The sequence below is a fragment of the Talpa europaea genome (genome assembly GCF_964194135.1).
Source record: "Talpa europaea genome assembly, chromosome: 1".
NCBI classification, from domain to species: Eukaryota; Metazoa; Chordata; class Mammalia; order Eulipotyphla; family Talpidae; genus Talpa; species Talpa europaea.
In genome coordinates this window covers 143547321-143563545 of record NC_140073.1, presented here as the reverse complement: position 1 = coordinate 143563545, position 16225 = coordinate 143547321, and the positions used below count along the sequence as shown (strand labels likewise).

Below are 16225 nucleotides of genomic sequence, written 5' to 3'. Positions count from 1 at the left end.
TGGCAATAAGAGACCAGGGATGCCCGAGGCCCAAGGCCTGGGCCAGGGGCAGAGAGATGGGTTGCTGCCTAGCACTGCTTCCAGGGTGGGGCTGTGGGGTTGGCCAGTGAGCTTTCCTGGTAGCAGTGGCAGAGAGGTAGCAGGAGAAAGTTCCTTGCCTGCCAGCTCAGCGGCCCTCTCTCCTTCTGCCCACCTGTCTCTCCTAGCAATGTCCAAGGAGATAGCCAGACCAGCATCTGCATCACCATCGAGCCTGGGCTGCTCCTGAAGGGTGACATCTTGGTGAGTGTGTTACAGGGCAGGGAGAGGGGCACCCCAGAGCCCCCAAACCTGCCTTCCCTAAATAGGTTCTACCATCTGTTGCGTCAAGACAAAACATATAAGACCTTTAATGGAAAGGAAACTTTAATACAATTATTGAATAATACAGAAAAAACAAAGAATCTAGTTTCTAAATCAAGCACCCAGAGTTACCCATCCCCTCCTGGGTGAAAGTCCACCCAAACGGGATTGGCCCGGAGCAGGGCCCCAAAGCCTGCCACAAGTCTAAAGCATCTTCCAGTGGGGACCCACAGAAAAAGGTCAGAAACAACCCAACAAGTCTGGAAGGAAAAGAGAAAAATCAAAACCAAGATAAAAGCTGCCATTGTCACCTCCCCACGGGTCTCTCACCCAGTCCAGGACCAACAGGCAGGTGTAGTTTCTTCACGTGTCTCTCTGCTTCATGTGCCTCCTGCAGGTCTCCTCCTGGCTCTCCATCCTGCTTCCTTCCTTCCTCAGTCTCCTCTCCAGCTTCTTCTCTTCCCTCCTCAGCTCCACCCTCCTTTGGGTGGGGCAGGGAACCTAGAACTTCCCCTTTTCCTGGGCACCACCCTGTTACAAGTGCTGCCCTCTGTCTCAAGACCCCCTTCTCTGTTTCTGTTTTCCTCCCTTCTCCCTTCCTTCCCCCTCTGCCTCTCCGGACCAGGCAGTAACTTCTGATGGGCTTGAGGCCCTCAGGGCCCCTGCAGGCCTTCTAGACTCTGACAGTCCTGGTCCGTGTCCCTGCCTTGGTGTTGGACATCCCCTCCCCTGGACTTGGGTCTTTGTTCTGGAACATCTCCAGGGAAGTATCTTTCAGTCTGAGCTGATACCTCCTGGCTTCCTGTTGGTGGCAAGGACTCCTTCAATTCTAACTTCAGTCCTTCCTCCTGTCAATTATATTCACTCCTACTTTTTCCATTCTGACCCACACGCAGTCCTCTTTTTGGGGAGGATAGTTTTGTTCCCCAGGACAAGCCTGGCCTCCAGTTCTCTGCTATTGTCGAAGTTGCCCCAGAAAGCTCTAAGATCCTGTTTGGTGTTGTTGGTCTCTCCCTCACTCAGTTTGGGGTGAGCCTTGGACACCCAGTCAGTGGCGATGCTAAGGTGGCTCCTTGGGACCTGATTCCCCACCCCGATGCCCCTGATGGGCTCGCTCTCTTCCCCACCAGCTGAAGTGCTACCACAAAAAGTTCCGCAGCCCCGCTCGAGATGTCATCTTCCGTGTGCAGTTCCACACCTGCACCATCCATGATCTGGGGGTCGTCTTTGGGAAGGAGGACCTCGATGATGCCTTCAAAGGTGGGTTCACTGGGTGCACCTGGCAAGGAATAATATTCCACAGAGTAGAGGAGTAATAATAAAGGGGCTGTGGCAGCAGTAAAGGGGGAACCTCTCTCCTAGCGATGTGGGGGTGGTGGTCAGGTATCTCTCTTTGCTGCTTTTCTTTATCTATTTGAGGCTTTATTTATATTACCTTCAGATCCATGGCATATCTGCAACCATCCATTCATCTGTCCATCATTCATCTACCTATTCACCTACCACTCATCCATTCATCCATCCATCTGTCCATCCATCCGCCCACCCATTTGTCCAGCCATCTATCCATCCATTCATCCATTTACCCATCCATGTACTCATTCATCCAGCCATTCACCTGCCCATCCAAATTCCCCCATTTATGCATCAGTCCATTCCTCTACTCTCTCACCCATCCATCCATCCATCCATCCATCCATCCATCCATCCATCCACCCATCCGTCCTTCCAGCATCACTTGTATGTCTACATCTTCAGGGGTGTGCTAGACCCTGGAAATACAAAGAAAAGGAAGTCAGGCCCTATCCTCGGGGAGCTCACAGTCTTGTCAAAGAAAGTATCACAAACTGATACTATAAGGTGATGCCAACACGATGGAGACAGGCACAGACATAATGGGTGCCCCAGGGAGCAGACACCATAACTGCTGTAGCTTCTCTTCCGACAAGCAGTGGATGGTGATCTGTGTCCAGAATGGACTCAGGCAGAGAGTGGGGCTGAAGTTTGGAGGAGGGACAGGATCCTTCAGTGTAGTGTAGCTTATGCCCGAGAGGGATGTTTCTGTGGTAAGCTTTTTCCCCCAGGAGAGCGAAAGCAGAAGAAGCTGTTTTGATTACAGAAAAGAATGCTAACGTTATCAGTCTTAACAGAGGCAAATAAAGGAATAGCTGACAAAATAAAGGTGGGGTTCGGAAGAGGGCAAAGGAGGGGCACAAATTTCCTTCTCTTACATGGAGGGAATCAAGAGAGACCTTTGAACATGGACACATCAAAAAATAGTCTTAACTATAGTACTTAACGTTTCACAGATAATCAGTAATAATAATAACAGGTTTTACAAGAAGGGAAATGTGAGTATCATAAGTAAACCTTGTTATTAATTTTCATAGTGGTGAATTAATAGAGTTTTTAAAATTGGTATATCTAAAAATGGTGGCATTAAAAACTGGCTGCTATTTAGAGTCTTAGAAATAGAAACGGTTGCCTCAGGCAATAGGATGGTGGCTAAGGTGACGAGGAACCTTATTTCATGCTACATGTTTTGTATATATGTATTATACTGTCAACCATTCATAGTTGTAGCACTTTAATTTTTTCTAGAAGAAAACTTCTGTGGAGTCCATTTTGGGAACTGATTGCCTATCTTTGTTTTTCCTTCTCCTTTTCTAGATGATCGATTTCCAGAATATGGCAAAGTGGAATTTGTATTTTCTTATGGACCAGAGAAAATTCAAGGTATAAGCAAGTTAAAGTGCATTTATCCACTCCCTTTCCATTTTGACATGTCCCCACCCCCTTCACCACCCACCACTTGTCTGTTCTGTGACTGCCAACTCACCTGTGATTGGGGACCCAGTGGTAAAGGGTCTGTGTAGCATAGTGGACCCCAGCTAGACAGGAAGCAGCAAGTTAATCTCTGGATAGTAAAAATAAAAAAGCAGACAGAAAGGCGCTGGGTTGGATAAACTGTTTTGGTCCCATTAGGTCATTATCCTGTTATATTCCGAGATTGGGGGCCATGGTGGATGGAGGGAGTGGCCAGGGACACTCCAAGGTGCTGATGGATGATAAGTATTTATGAGAACTGAGGTGATTCAATCTGGAGACCAGAAAGCCAATTTAATAATAGCCTTTAGACTGGTTATATGTGGAGACCAGTTGTGCACCATCTTATTTTTTTGAGAACAGGATGGGAGAACATGAAGTCAGGTCACAGCCAGAAAGACTCTGGATGGGCTAAATAAAGGACAGCCAGGCGGGAAGGTAACTCCCCTAGAAGACTTGACTTGTAGCTTCTGCTCTCTTCATCTGGGGTCTCTCTGGCTGCAGAGGAGAAACTCTGCCTCACCCCTCAGGTTTCTTCCTAGAGTGAAGAGCATTTAAGTTGTGTGTGTGTGGGGGGGGAGCAGGGGAATGGCTGGGATGACCTTCCGTCCTCTCAGTGTCAAGGCTGTGATTTTCCTGCCTTCCCTGACCCCATGTAGCTGCCCACAAGCCTCTCCCACACTTTCCCAAACTTCAGGACCGGATTCCGTGGTCTCTTGGCACTGCTGCTGGGACCTGTGGGACACATCCATTCAGAGGGCCCCCCAGCTTTCTCCCATGCAGGCGGGGGTCTTCATTCCTAGTGCCTTGTCCTGATTTAGCCCTCTGACCTGGTATGAACCTTTCCAAGAATGTAAGAAACCAGACTCCTGGGTTCTCCATCCAGCAGAAGCCACTGGTCCCACCTCTCCATGTGCAAGAAAATGAGAAGTCCCTTAGGGAGCATCCCTGGGAAGCTCGCTGGCCTTCCCTGTTTTTCCAGCTGCTGATCTCTTTTTCCCTTCTCGTTGCTGTCCTCTTGCCCTCCCTGCTGCCTAGGCATGGAGCATCTGGAGAATGGGCCGAGCGTGTCCGTGGACTACAACACCTCCGACCCTCTCATCCGCTGGGATTCCTACGACAACTTCAGTGGGCATCGAGATGATGGCGTGGATGGTAGGTGGGACCCTTGGCCCAGACCCGCTAGACCACACGGCCATGCCCACTGGGCCGTGACTCTCTCCGAGGCTGCGATGCTGTACCCAGTTCAGCGAGGGAGAATGGAGGTCCAGAGCTCTGCTGGCTGATCACAGTCAGTGGGGGAGATAAGGCAACATATAAATGTGTTAAATAATGAAGACAGAACTAAAGAATGCAGCAAAGCAGCCATGTTGGTGTGCTGTTGGTGCCAGGCCAGTCTCACGCACAGCGAGTACTCTGAGATGGGCAGGGAGCATTCTTGAGAGCTGGAGTGGCCTGGAGGGCTCCGGGGAGAAGGTGGCCTAGATTGGAGCTTGAGATTCTCTCTGTGCTGCAAACACCACGTTTGTTAGATTTCTTTTAAACCCACTGGTGAATTTCTGCAGGCTTGTGCCTGAGATCCCTGGGGTCAGAGCACTAAGAATGTAGACACAGCCGCCAGGGCCTATGAGCTTTCATCAACAGCCAACAAAAATGTTTGAGAACTGGAAACAAACGGATAGGCTCCAACATTTGAAAAGAAAACTGTGGAATTGAAATTAATACGTGTTTAATTTAGCTTCAAAACCTAACATTATGTCAAACGGTCAGGCTGCAACTTAGCTCAGTTCTTGCGAGTTATATATGGCTTATACTTATTTCTGTGATTCATTTGAATATGTGTGATAGGAGGTGGGGTGGGGCCTTACAAAAGTGAGTGAGACCAGAGCCCAGGAAGGTTTGAGATGCCCTGTCTGGAGTTTGGCTGTAGGCTTATTTTCTTGATTTCTAGGACCACGGAATATGGGAACTGGAAGGACCCTTAGGATTGGCTCCCCACCCCCTTGGCCGCCTCCCCAGTCAGTTTTCACTTGGGGTAATGGAGACCCTCTGGAGAAGGATCTCCTATTTACCACAAGGCCTGGGAAGTGTCCTCTCAAGGACACCAACTCCCAGCCTCTAAGCTTCTCCCAGCTAAAACTGGCCCTGGGGTGGGACCGTGTCAACCTAGGGACCCTAAGTCATGAGGCCAAGCTGGGCTAGCTCTGGAGAGCCAGGCCTGCCTGCCCTCACCTCCTCTTTGCTCTGTACCCTCGCCTCCCTCTCCAAGACTTAGGATTTGTTGACTCATTCTGAAAGTCTTGGAGGCCTTTTCTGACCTTAGTGACCCTGGCATGAGTGATGGATTTTAGAGCGAGTGGGACAAGAAGGGCAGTTAGCCTAGAATTTTGGGCTTGATGGGGGTATGTTGACATGCAACATTGTGAAGCTGATGGCTTGTCCCCCGCCCACCTTAGGTCCCTTTCTTCTCTCAGGGCCCAGACATCCCTCCCCACCCCACTGAGGCTGCCTCCCCAAAGCAGGCTCCCTCCCCCTGCTCTGGCCCCACCGCCTGTTCTGGGTGGCTGAAGAGAAGGCAGAGGCTGGGTAGAGTTCATTCCGAGATACCAGTGTTGCCAGCTTAATTGTTCATCGTTCTGGGGATGTTTGCATTTTTAACAAGAACACTTGGCAATTTGAAGGAATTTTCAATGAATAGTAAAGTGCCAGGCAAACAAAAGTTAAAAGAAAAGAGAAAGGAGGCGTGGCTGCGGGAAGGACAGGGCTGGGGATACAGAGGGCTGTGAAGGAAGGAAGGGGGACAGACAGATGGAGCAGAAGCCGACAGGGAACAGTGAGAGGCGGGGAGGGGAGGAAGGAGGGGGCCAGGGAAGCCCCTGGGCTCTGCTGCCCTACCCCTGCCCTACCCTCTGCTCTGATGCTCCTGCAGGGAAGGGGATGGAACCAGAGGGACCTTTGGCCAGTTAAAGGTCAACTGGTCCTGCAGGGACAGAGGGGCTCCTGTCTGGAGGACAGCTGAGTGCTGGCCCTAAGCCTGCAGGGTAGGAAGGGAGGTTGTGCAACTGGGATGGTCCCCAGGGGAGACCCTGCCTGGCCCACTGTGTCTCTCTGATGATGCTGGGCTGCATTCCCCACTAGGGCAGGGAAACAAGCCAGGCTCACCCTGGGGCAGGAACAGTGACCATTGTTCCGATCCTGCTTCTCCTCTTGGGGGCACTTCTGGAAGGGTCTAGATTCTGGGGCCCAGAGCAAAAAGCATTTTCCTTTGATTTACTCTCTGGTCAGATAGGGACTCAGGGGCCTGATGTCTTCCCAGTTGTGGGCAAGGCCCAGTGTGTGTCTCCGTTTCCTCATGTGCTTGCTCGCCTAATTCTTAGGAGAAAACTCAAGCAGAGCCTGGGAGGGATGCTGGCTATTTGTGGGAGTGGTCCTGGGGTTGGGGCTTGGCTCCTGGGTGCTGCGGTGCCCCAGGAGGCTCTGCCTGCCCTTCAAGGAGGTCACTGCCCTCAGCACTATAGGGCAGGAGGTGCGCTTACGTGCTTGAGAGCCTGCACGTGCCCCTCTGCAGCTGAAAGCCCTCCGCAAGCTGGTTAGCCTTTCTGTGCTCTCCTCTCCTCATTGACAAACCTGCAGGTGTTGAGCCCCTTTGTCCCTGGATAAATGCAGCAGTTTTCATGAGAGGCAGTTAGTATGAAGTTTAAAAAGTAGCCCCTGGGCCCAGACTACCCAGGTTCCCATCCTTTGATTATCTGCCATCCTCATGGGGCCTTTTTGCTCAGTACTAAAGTGGGGACCCAGTAGCCAAATCATTTTGAGCACCTTTGGGGAGCAGCGAGGAGGCTGCCTGCTGTCTCTCGCATGTACATGGGGACTGTGGCCAGCAGCTCAGTCCTGAGAACAAGGCTGAGGGACAAGGCCCTTTGGCTTTGGAAGCCAGCTCTCACTTTGCTATGCATGTGACAGTCACTGTACATCAGTGCTCACAGCCACCCTTTGGGGAACCGTCACTGTGTCTGGATAGGGAGACTGGCCACAAAGGAGTTAGGTAACCAGCCCACGGTTGCCTGGTTAGAAGGAGTAGATCCAGCTGTGGAAGCCCAGCGCTCACCGCTATCATGGCCTGGCTTGGAGGATATCCCCACGGCCTATTCTGGGCATCTGTGGCAATGCCCCGGTACCTGCTGAACTTAGGCCAGTGTCTGTCCCCTGAGCCCCCACCTGTCACCACTGGACACCAGGTTGCACCTGCACTGCCTCTTGTGATGAGGGAGGGGCCAGGCTCAGTGATGGAGTGCCCAGAGGCCATAGCGCTGGCCCCAGCTGGGCACTTAGAGGAATTTACTCCCTCCTCTCCCCTCTCAGGAGGGTGTGGGGCTGCTCTGGCCTCTGGAAATAGATAGAGGCGGGTGTGCCCGAGGTGAAATGGGACCCTTTCTGGGTGTTGCTGTTTCTATTTCAGGCCTTTGGGACAGGGGACAGGAGAGGCCAATCCCTTTGGAGCCCACCCATGTCTCCGAGGGGCAGCAAGGACACTGAGCCATGTGCTCAGGCCAGAGGTCATTTCCAGCCTGGTCCTCCTGAGTGGCTGGGGCCCCGCCTGGCTCACCCCCTGCTGCAGTGAAGGGAGCCAGCGCTGGCTCAGGGCCCCCACTCTTTCCCAGAAGACCTTGACTCAGTCCCCCTCTCAGGATCTGCACTGTGCTTAATCCCTTCCTGAACTCCAGGCTCAGATTCAGGTGTGTGGCATGTGATGCTTAGAAGCACTTCCACCCCTTAGGTCACCACCAAGCAGTCTCGGCTGCAACACAGGGCAGAGGAATCCCCGTGGGCACTTCCGGTCCCTGTAGGCCGACCTTCTGAGCTGGCTGGCCCAGGGCAACAACAGGGCCCCTTTAGTGTCTTCCTCTCCAGTGAGGAAACTGAAGCTGGAGGAGGATCTTGCCACGGGCAGGCGGGCAATCCCCGCCTTGTGGGACCCACGTTTGCATGCTCTCCTGGACCTCCCGAAGTGCTACCCAACGGTGGAGAGACGCTGCCCTTGCCTGGCTGTGAGATAAGAGGTAGAGTTGGTGTTTGCATCTAGGGGTTTGACTCCAAATTGCTTTCCATCTCCCTTGGAGTGCAGCTTATTCAGGGCCTGCTCCCCCTCATTCAGGTGGCTCGGACAGGGTGATTGTCCAGGTCCTCAGACCCTCAGATGACAGGGAGCTCATGGCCACACAGGCGGTCCCATGTCACTTTGGGAGGTCCAGGAAATGGCACCAGAACCAGAGGGAAAGTGTGCCTATGCATGCGGGCAGGTGCAGGGACTCTGGGGGGCATTCTTTCTCCCCTGGACTGAGGTGAAGAATCTAATGGAAACTCAGTATTAGGCCTTGGCTGACCATAGGGGGCTGCTTGGGGCCGGGAGCAGAGGCGTGCCAGCTGTCCCAGGGGCTCCTTCCTCTGGGAGCCGCCCTCACTGCTGGCCCTGACGGATCTGGCATCTCAGTCTGCTTGGGCAGCCACAGCAGGATCCACATGCTGTTGACTTAACAGACGTTGCTTGCCATTCTGGAGGCCAGAAGTCAGAGATGAAGTGGTGGGAAGGGTTGGTTTCTCCCGAACCCTTCTCTTCACCGTGCATGTGGCCACCTTTGCGTGTCGTCTTTCTGTGTTTGTGTCCGAACCTCCTCTGCTGATGAGGAGAGTCAGAAAGTGTGGAGGCCCACCAGGGACCCCTGTCAGCTTAGCCTCTTTAAAGGCCATATTTCTACATACAGTCACATTCAGGTGTCCTGAGGTTAAGGACCTGAGGGTCAGCCCTTTGAAGTGGGAGGGTTAGGACTTCAAACATGAATGTTGAGGGGGACACACTTAAATCCGTGACACCTAGCAAGGTGTTTTTTTCTGGGTGTGTTTGGATGCCTGAAACCTTGGTCCTGAGTGGAGAGCATGGGACGGTCGGGGGTGGGCAGAGGGGAATGTGGTCCTCCCCCAGCCTCCTCCTTGCAGGAAGTCTCTGTCTTCCTCCAGTTTGGTCTGGAGCCTGCCTGCTCAGCGCTCTGGCTGACACCGCGCTTTTCTCAGCCTCCAGAAGCCCCATTAGCTCTTTGGCCTGAGTTCTGAAGCCCCATGCCCAGCTCCCAGTCCCCGTGGGTGGGAGCGGGCTGGGTTTTTGCCTATGCTGCACAGAGACCTCTCTGCCTCCCCCGGAGTGCTCTCAGGCAGCCTTCTCGGAAGCAAGTGTCAGATCAAGGGGTGCGGGCGGCCTTCCGTTCCTCCCTGCCCACCCTCCCCTGACCTCGTTGGAGGCTACGTTGTTTAGAGCAGATTGGGGAATGGAGCTAGGGCTGGGGAGACGGCAGCTTGTCCAGGGCCAAAAGAAGAATGGAGAAAAGGTCAAGCTCACTGGCCTGGCTGAAGATGGCAGGTGCTGGGGGAGGGGGTGGTCCTCCAGCCACCCCACCTCGGGCTTTCTCAGGAATGATGCCCGTCAGCCCTCTGTTGTTCTGTGGGCAGTCCCACCAGGATCGGGACTGGTGACAAGGGGACTCGACTTTGTGCCCAAGCTCCTCAGTCTACAGGATCTGTAAAAAGAGGCAGTGTCCTTCCTCGGGAGAGTGTTTCTGGGACTGGGGGGGTCCCCACCCTCCTCAGCTTCTTTTGTCTGAGTTGGTAGAGCCTCCATGGTGGTCTGTGGTGACCTCTTATGGGCTGGGTTAGTCTCAGGAGTCTCTGATTTTTTCTTTTAAGTGCGAGGAAAGAGGCAGGAAGAAAGACATTACAAAACGACAGAGAACAAGGAGAGATAGGACAGACTTGGAGAGACAGATGACAGACATTTGCCTAAGAGGCAGGGAATTTGGGCTCTGGTGTCTTTTTTGTCTTCAGAAGAATGTTTTTACTTGATTTCCCATTTTTTGGTCTGTATGTCTTTATTTTTTCCCACCACCATCCTTTATTACCCTCCTGTAACCCTCACTCCCAACCCCTTTTAAACCTCGCAAACCTCTCTTAGTTTATTAACGTCGGCTAGTTTTTGTGTGTTTTGTCTAGTCATCTGCTGTGTAAATGTCCAATATTTGTCTTTGTCATTCTGACTTGCTTTACTGCACATAATTCCCTTGAAACTCCTTCCATTTTGACAGTTTTTTTTTTTTAAGATTTATTTATTTATTTATACAAGCACTGGGTACAGTCAGAAGCGCAGGAGGGTGAGAAATTCACCAGAGTCAGATCGGGGAGCAGAGCAGGCAGAAGGACCGAAGTACACTGCTGAGGGGAGCAGCGGGCGGCAGAAGGGGTCTGCGCTCCATGCGGGACCCTCGCCTGGCGGTCGGGAATTGAACCGGTGCTGCAGAGGCTGCGGGCAGCTTCGCAACCCAGCGCTCAACCACTGTGCCACCGGGGAGGCTCCATTTTGACAGTTCTTTTAAAAAAGATTTATTTATTTATGCATACAAGAACTGGGGTGCAGGCCAGAGATGTGGGGGGTGAGAGGATTCACCAGAGATAGAGAGGGAAGCACAACAGGCAGATCTACTGAAATACACTGCTGAGGGGAGCAGTGGACAAGACAGGAGAGGTCTGCTGGGCCATGTGGGTCAGCTCCCTGGCCGGAGATCGAACTTGTGCTGCAGTGGCTGTGGATAGCTTCATAGTGCTGTGTCTAAACCCCTTGCACCACCAAGGAGGCCCCAACTCCTCCCATTTTTCTGTACATGGCAATGTTTTGTCTTTCTTTACCACTGATAATATTCTGTAGTGTGGCTATGCCACATCTTGTTCTAGTCTTTTGTCAGTGGGCTCTTAGCCTGTTTCCACGTGCTAGCTAGTATAAATAGTGCTGTGGTAAACATTGCAGAGTATATAGTTTTTTGAGTTGATGGTTTCACATTTTTTGGATCAATGCCAACAAGTGGGATTACTAGGTCATCGGCTGTTTCCATGTTCAGGTTTTTTTTTTTTTTTTTAAAAGATTTGTTTATTTTTACACAAGAGCTGGGGTACAGGCCAGAGATGTGGGAGGGTGAGAGGATTCACCAGAGACACAGCAGGGAGCAGAGCAGGCAGATGACCGAAATACACTGCTGAGGGGAGCAGTGAGTGCGACAGGAGAGGTCTGCCGCACCATGTGGGAATCTCCCTGGCCAGCCCCCATGTTCAGATTTTTAAGGTAAATCCATCACGCCTCTTTTTTTTTGTTTTTAAAGATTTATTTATTTATACAAGAACCGGGGTATAGGTCAGATGCGCGGGAGGGTGAGAGGATTCGCCAGAGACAGAGCGGGGAACAGAACAGGCAGACTGACCAAAATACACTGCTGAGGGCAGCAGCGGGTGAGACAGGTGAGGTCTGTCCCGCCATGTGGGTAGCTCCGTGGCCGGCAGGGATAGAACCGGCGCTGCAGTGGCTGTGGACAGCTTCACAGCGCTGTGCTCAACCGCCTGTGCCACCAGGGAGGCCCTGTCATTCCTTTTTTAAGCTCCTCTTTATTTCCTGTAAAATTTGGGAATTGGAATACTGATTCTTCCATTTCTTTGAGCTCAATCACTCTTTTTGCGGACCTGCAGCGGACCTGCTGGTATATACCATGCCATGGCCTAGATGGTAGCCAGCCTTGTGTGCCTGCCCTGTGCCAGGTGCCACTGACTCTCATTTTGTGACTGTTAGTATGAACAAGCAGGACTTATAGGATGTCAGTGAAAGTCCCTTTATTGTCTACCCCTGCCCTTTGAACCCGCCCTAAGTCTCCTCTGACATCAAACGATATGTGAATCCAGGCCTTTTGTGGTCACTCCTAGATAATAAAAGATCTTCTGGTTATAAGTATGCCAAGTGTGACTGAGCTTGCTGCTTCATCCAGAGTTAGTATCCCTCCTTGTGACTTCCTACCTGCAGGCACCACTGTGAGGTTGTACAGGCACACTGTGTAGAGACAGGCATGGATGATACAACCTCTGAGCCTGCCAGCGGGAGATTACAGAGGCTGTTTCTCTCCTGCAGCACTTTCATGGATGTTTTGTTCTCTCCTCCCCCCACAACTGTCCATAAGCCTTTCGCTTGCTGTGGCTGCGGTGCTTCAGAACTCACGACCTGTCCTCAGCCTCACTCCCTCTAGCCTCTTCCTGCTAAAATTGATTCAGCCCTGAATGTGGCCCTCTATGACAGGGTCTGAGGCAACCCCAGACTGGTTCTCTCTCCCCAAGGTTCACAGAAGCCCTTTCAGCCAAGCCTGGGGTTGATTGAGATGGCCAGACAGTTCCTCTTTGCATTCCCGGCCTGCCTCTTGCCCCGTCAGACTCCAGACCTGAGCAGGCCTCCTCTCTCTTGATCTCCGTGTTGAGCTGAGCTGATTCATTGAAACCCCTAGCAAGTGGCACTGGCAGTGAAACAACACCCTCTGCAGAGTTCCTCATAGAGTCTCCCACTTCCTGATCCTTTGCTTCTTCATGTAGATGTGTGCGAGGGTACACTTTAGAGCCCCCAGTTTTGAGCCATCTCTCTCTGTCTTAAAAAAAGACCTAATAGTAACATTGTGTTTTCCTATTAGGGCCTCCCTGGTGGCACAGGGGTTAAGGTCTTAGCACTAACAAGCTGTTGCCAGCCACTGCAGCCTGAGTTGGATCCCCCGCAGGGAGCTGACCCACATGGCACAGCAGACCTCTCCTGTCTCACCTGCTGCTCCCCTCAGCAGTGTATTTCAGTACATCCGCCTGTTCTGTTCCCCATTGTGTCTCTGGTGAATCCTCTCACCCCACCCCCGTACCTTTGGCCTGTACCCCAGTTCTTGTATGCAAAAATAGAAATAAATCTTAAAAAATATTTTCCTGTGTAATGAAATATGATGATAAAATTTAATCCCTATTAATATATAAGTTAATATAACTTAATTGTTAAATTTAATACCATAGCTTCACCTGTTTAACATGTCTATAATTTAGTACCACGCTCTAACCAACTGAGCTAAGCAGCCACTAAAGTGCATATAGTCTGATGGGCTTTAGTGTGCTTAGGATTGTACAGACCTCACTATGATCATTTAGAACATTTTCACCACGCCGCAAAACAACCTCATGCTTATTAGCAATCATGCCTCGTTTTTTTCCCCACCCCCACCTAATGTACTTTCTCTTTCTGTGTAGATTTGTTCATTCTGGACATTCTGGACGTTTCTTGAAGTGGAAGTATGCAGGATGTGGGTTCTCGTGGCTCTCTTTCACTTGGCATAATCTTTTCAGGGTGCATCTATGTTGCAGCATATATCAGCACTTTGTTCATTTTTATTGCCAAGTAATCTTCCACTGTACAACCCAGCGCCTTTCTTCTATGCGTACATCAGTTGATGCCTCTTTGCATTGTGTCCACCTTTGGGGTATGATTAAGAACACTGCTGTGGACATCACGCACAAGTTCATGCGTGGACTTGTGTTTTCATTTTTCTCAGCAAACACCCAGGAGTGGAATTGCTGGGTCCTGTGACAATTCTAAATTTAATCATTTGAGGAACTGCCAGAGTTTTACCAAAGTGGCTGCACCGATTTACATTCCTACCAGCCAGTGTCCGAGGACTACATCTCCTCACATTCACATTCTTACGAGCCTTGTTATTTTCTGTCCTTGGGATTCTAGTCATCCCAGTGGGTGTGAAGTGGTATCTGGGTGTGGTTTTGATTTGCATTTTTCTAACAATTAGTGATGCTGAACATATTTTCAAGTTAATTGTCCTTTATATGTTTCCTTTGGACAAAGGTCTTCACAACCATTGTGCCTTGCACATATTTGTCATTGAGTTATGAGTTCTTGACATTCTGGGAATAGGTCCCTTATCAGATACATGATTTGCAAATATTCTCCCCCATTCTGTGGTTTCTATTTCCACTTTCCTGATGTCAGTCATCTCTATTGCAAGCCCTGCAGAGTGATTTTGTGCCTGACTTTTGGAATCTGACCTTCCTTTTCCTGAGGCTGCGGTCACAGCTGAATCCTCAGTATTTCCATATTAACATCTGGCTAGTGTTCCCTTTTATAAATGGGGAAGTTGAGGTGATAACGGAGAGGTTGGAGACCTTGATTAAGGGAATATCCTGGATAAATGGTGAAGGCAGGCTTCCAAGGCAGGGAGTCTAGGGCTGGAGTCTCTTCATTTTATGAACATTATCTAAAGGATTATTCATTTACCTGTAGCCTGAACTGTGCTTGGTCTGATCTCTTTTCAGTCCTGGAACAGGTGTCTGGGCTGACCTGCCCTGTTACACTGAGAGGGAGGCTGGATTTCAGATCCCTGCAAGGCAGAGCAGCACAGAAGCCCCCAGGGCACTGCCTCCCCACACAGCCTGCCTCCCTCCATCTTCCTGGAGTCATGCCAGATGGTGGGCTGGAGAGGAGACCCTTGGGGAATGGGAGCAAGGCAGTCAGGCAGTGGGAAAGCACCCCCATGCTCATGCTGGGAGGACACTTGGGTCCCATGGGAAGATCTGTCCAGACAGATTTGCTTCTGAATTTTTGGGTAAGATAGGGACGGAACCAGTAAGAGAAGGGAGTGCCATATTGCAGGTGGTGCCAAATAATTCATGAAACCAGTTCAAGGATTGGGATTGAGGCCTCTGCCTCTTGTCTCTGAGGCTTTAGGGGTAAGTTGTGAAGCACATGTGCTGAGAACCTGGAGTTTAGCACCAAAGTGATTTTTGATGAGAAATCGGGGAAGCCCTTCTGGTCTCTAATGTTAGGGTGGGAGTGGGGGGGAGGGAAAGGCAGGAGGGAGATATTCAAAGCTGCTACTGAAAGCTGTCCCTGTTCAAGCTGTCATATAGGACAAAGGGCTAGCCTGCAGCAGGCGGGGTTTGAGTTAGCACACGGTAGGACTCCCCGCCTCAGAGAGTGGATCAGATGAGGGGGCTGTGTCCTTGTCCTCTTGGTTCCCTGGGCAGAGACCTCCAGACACAGGGGAGGTGTGTCTTAGGCTGTGATGGTCTCCAGAGAGAGTAACAGAGGCCTGAATGGTATGACTTCTTGAAGGGGGACCTGGGGACCTTCTCTACCAGGAGGGGAGTTCTCTCTGGACCTTCTAGAACCATCTGAGAATTTAGATGCAAGATTGTCCTGACATTGTGAGTAAAGGAAATGGTACTCTTGACCCAGCCTTTGGGGGCACTTGATGAATGCTGGTCCTTGTTGGGGCAGGGTGGGGCGGGGCTGGACCCCATGCCCTTGGACCCTTAGCTGGCCCTGCTCTGCAAGACAGCTGGCAGGCTTGAGAAGCAGTGTCTGGCGTGGAACGTCCAGTAAACCAACACCTGCCTGAGTGAATGCGCCTTTGGTCGCTGTAATCTTTGCCATCAGATGGCAGCTGGCCGGCCAGAGCTGCTCAGAGCGGACACACAGCTCTTGGCCAGTGGCCTGCGTGCCACCGGCTGCCCTCTTATGCTCAGATATCAAGCTGGAGGCAGGGGAAAAGGAGTGTGTGTAGTCGTCCTGCTCGACCACCCTCCCTTCCTCCTCTCCTGCCAGACCTGTGCACCGTGCACAAGATACGGACCCTTTCTATGGCCAAGAAAAGAAATTCAAGTGTTCTTTCTTACCCAACTAAAGCTACCTTTGTCCCCTCCCACCCTCTCTCCCTCTTTCCTTTTCTCCCCAAATAGCAGATCACCTACCGCATGGCTGGTGGTTCTGTGCAGGCCCTGGTGCTATAGGAAGTTGAGCCCGGGAGACAAGGCATGAGGGTTAGGTGAGGGCAGACCAGCGCACATCCACTCTGACCCACCGCCTGATGGAGAAATATCTTGACTAAGGGTCATGGCTCCCCAGGAGAGATGTGTCTGGGACTGGTGATCATGGGAGTGGGGCATTGCAGAAGGGACTACGTTGGTACTGGGCCTGGGAGGGTAGATGGCATTGGAAACAGAATCAACTTCAAGTCTAAAATGGTCAAACAGCACTGCTCAGTCTGGGGAGTAGAGGGAAGGAGGAGCTATCTGATCACAGAGTCCTCCCTGGCATAGCCACTCTGGCCCTGTGGTGTGGGTGGGAACTAGTGGAATGGTAGAGTTGGTGACAGTGGGAATGCTGAAG

General features: G+C 51.4%; 1 protein-coding gene across 2 annotated transcripts in view; it reads left to right on the top strand.

Annotated features, from left to right (window-relative positions):
• Nucleotides 1-16225, top strand: part of TNS1 (tensin 1) — a gene marked incomplete at its 5' end in the record, with an annotated part of 217855 nt that overhangs the window by 142835 nt on the left and 58795 nt on the right. For both annotated transcript variants that reach the window (XM_084241657.1, XM_084241658.1), the window contains 4 exons: nucleotides 207-282; nucleotides 1473-1602; nucleotides 3013-3078; nucleotides 4207-4323. In XM_084241657.1, the coding sequence (XP_084097783.1) occupies nucleotides 207-282; nucleotides 1473-1602; nucleotides 3013-3078; nucleotides 4207-4323 (389 nt within the window). The remainder of the gene's footprint in view (nucleotides 1-206; nucleotides 283-1472; nucleotides 1603-3012; nucleotides 3079-4206; nucleotides 4324-16225) is intronic.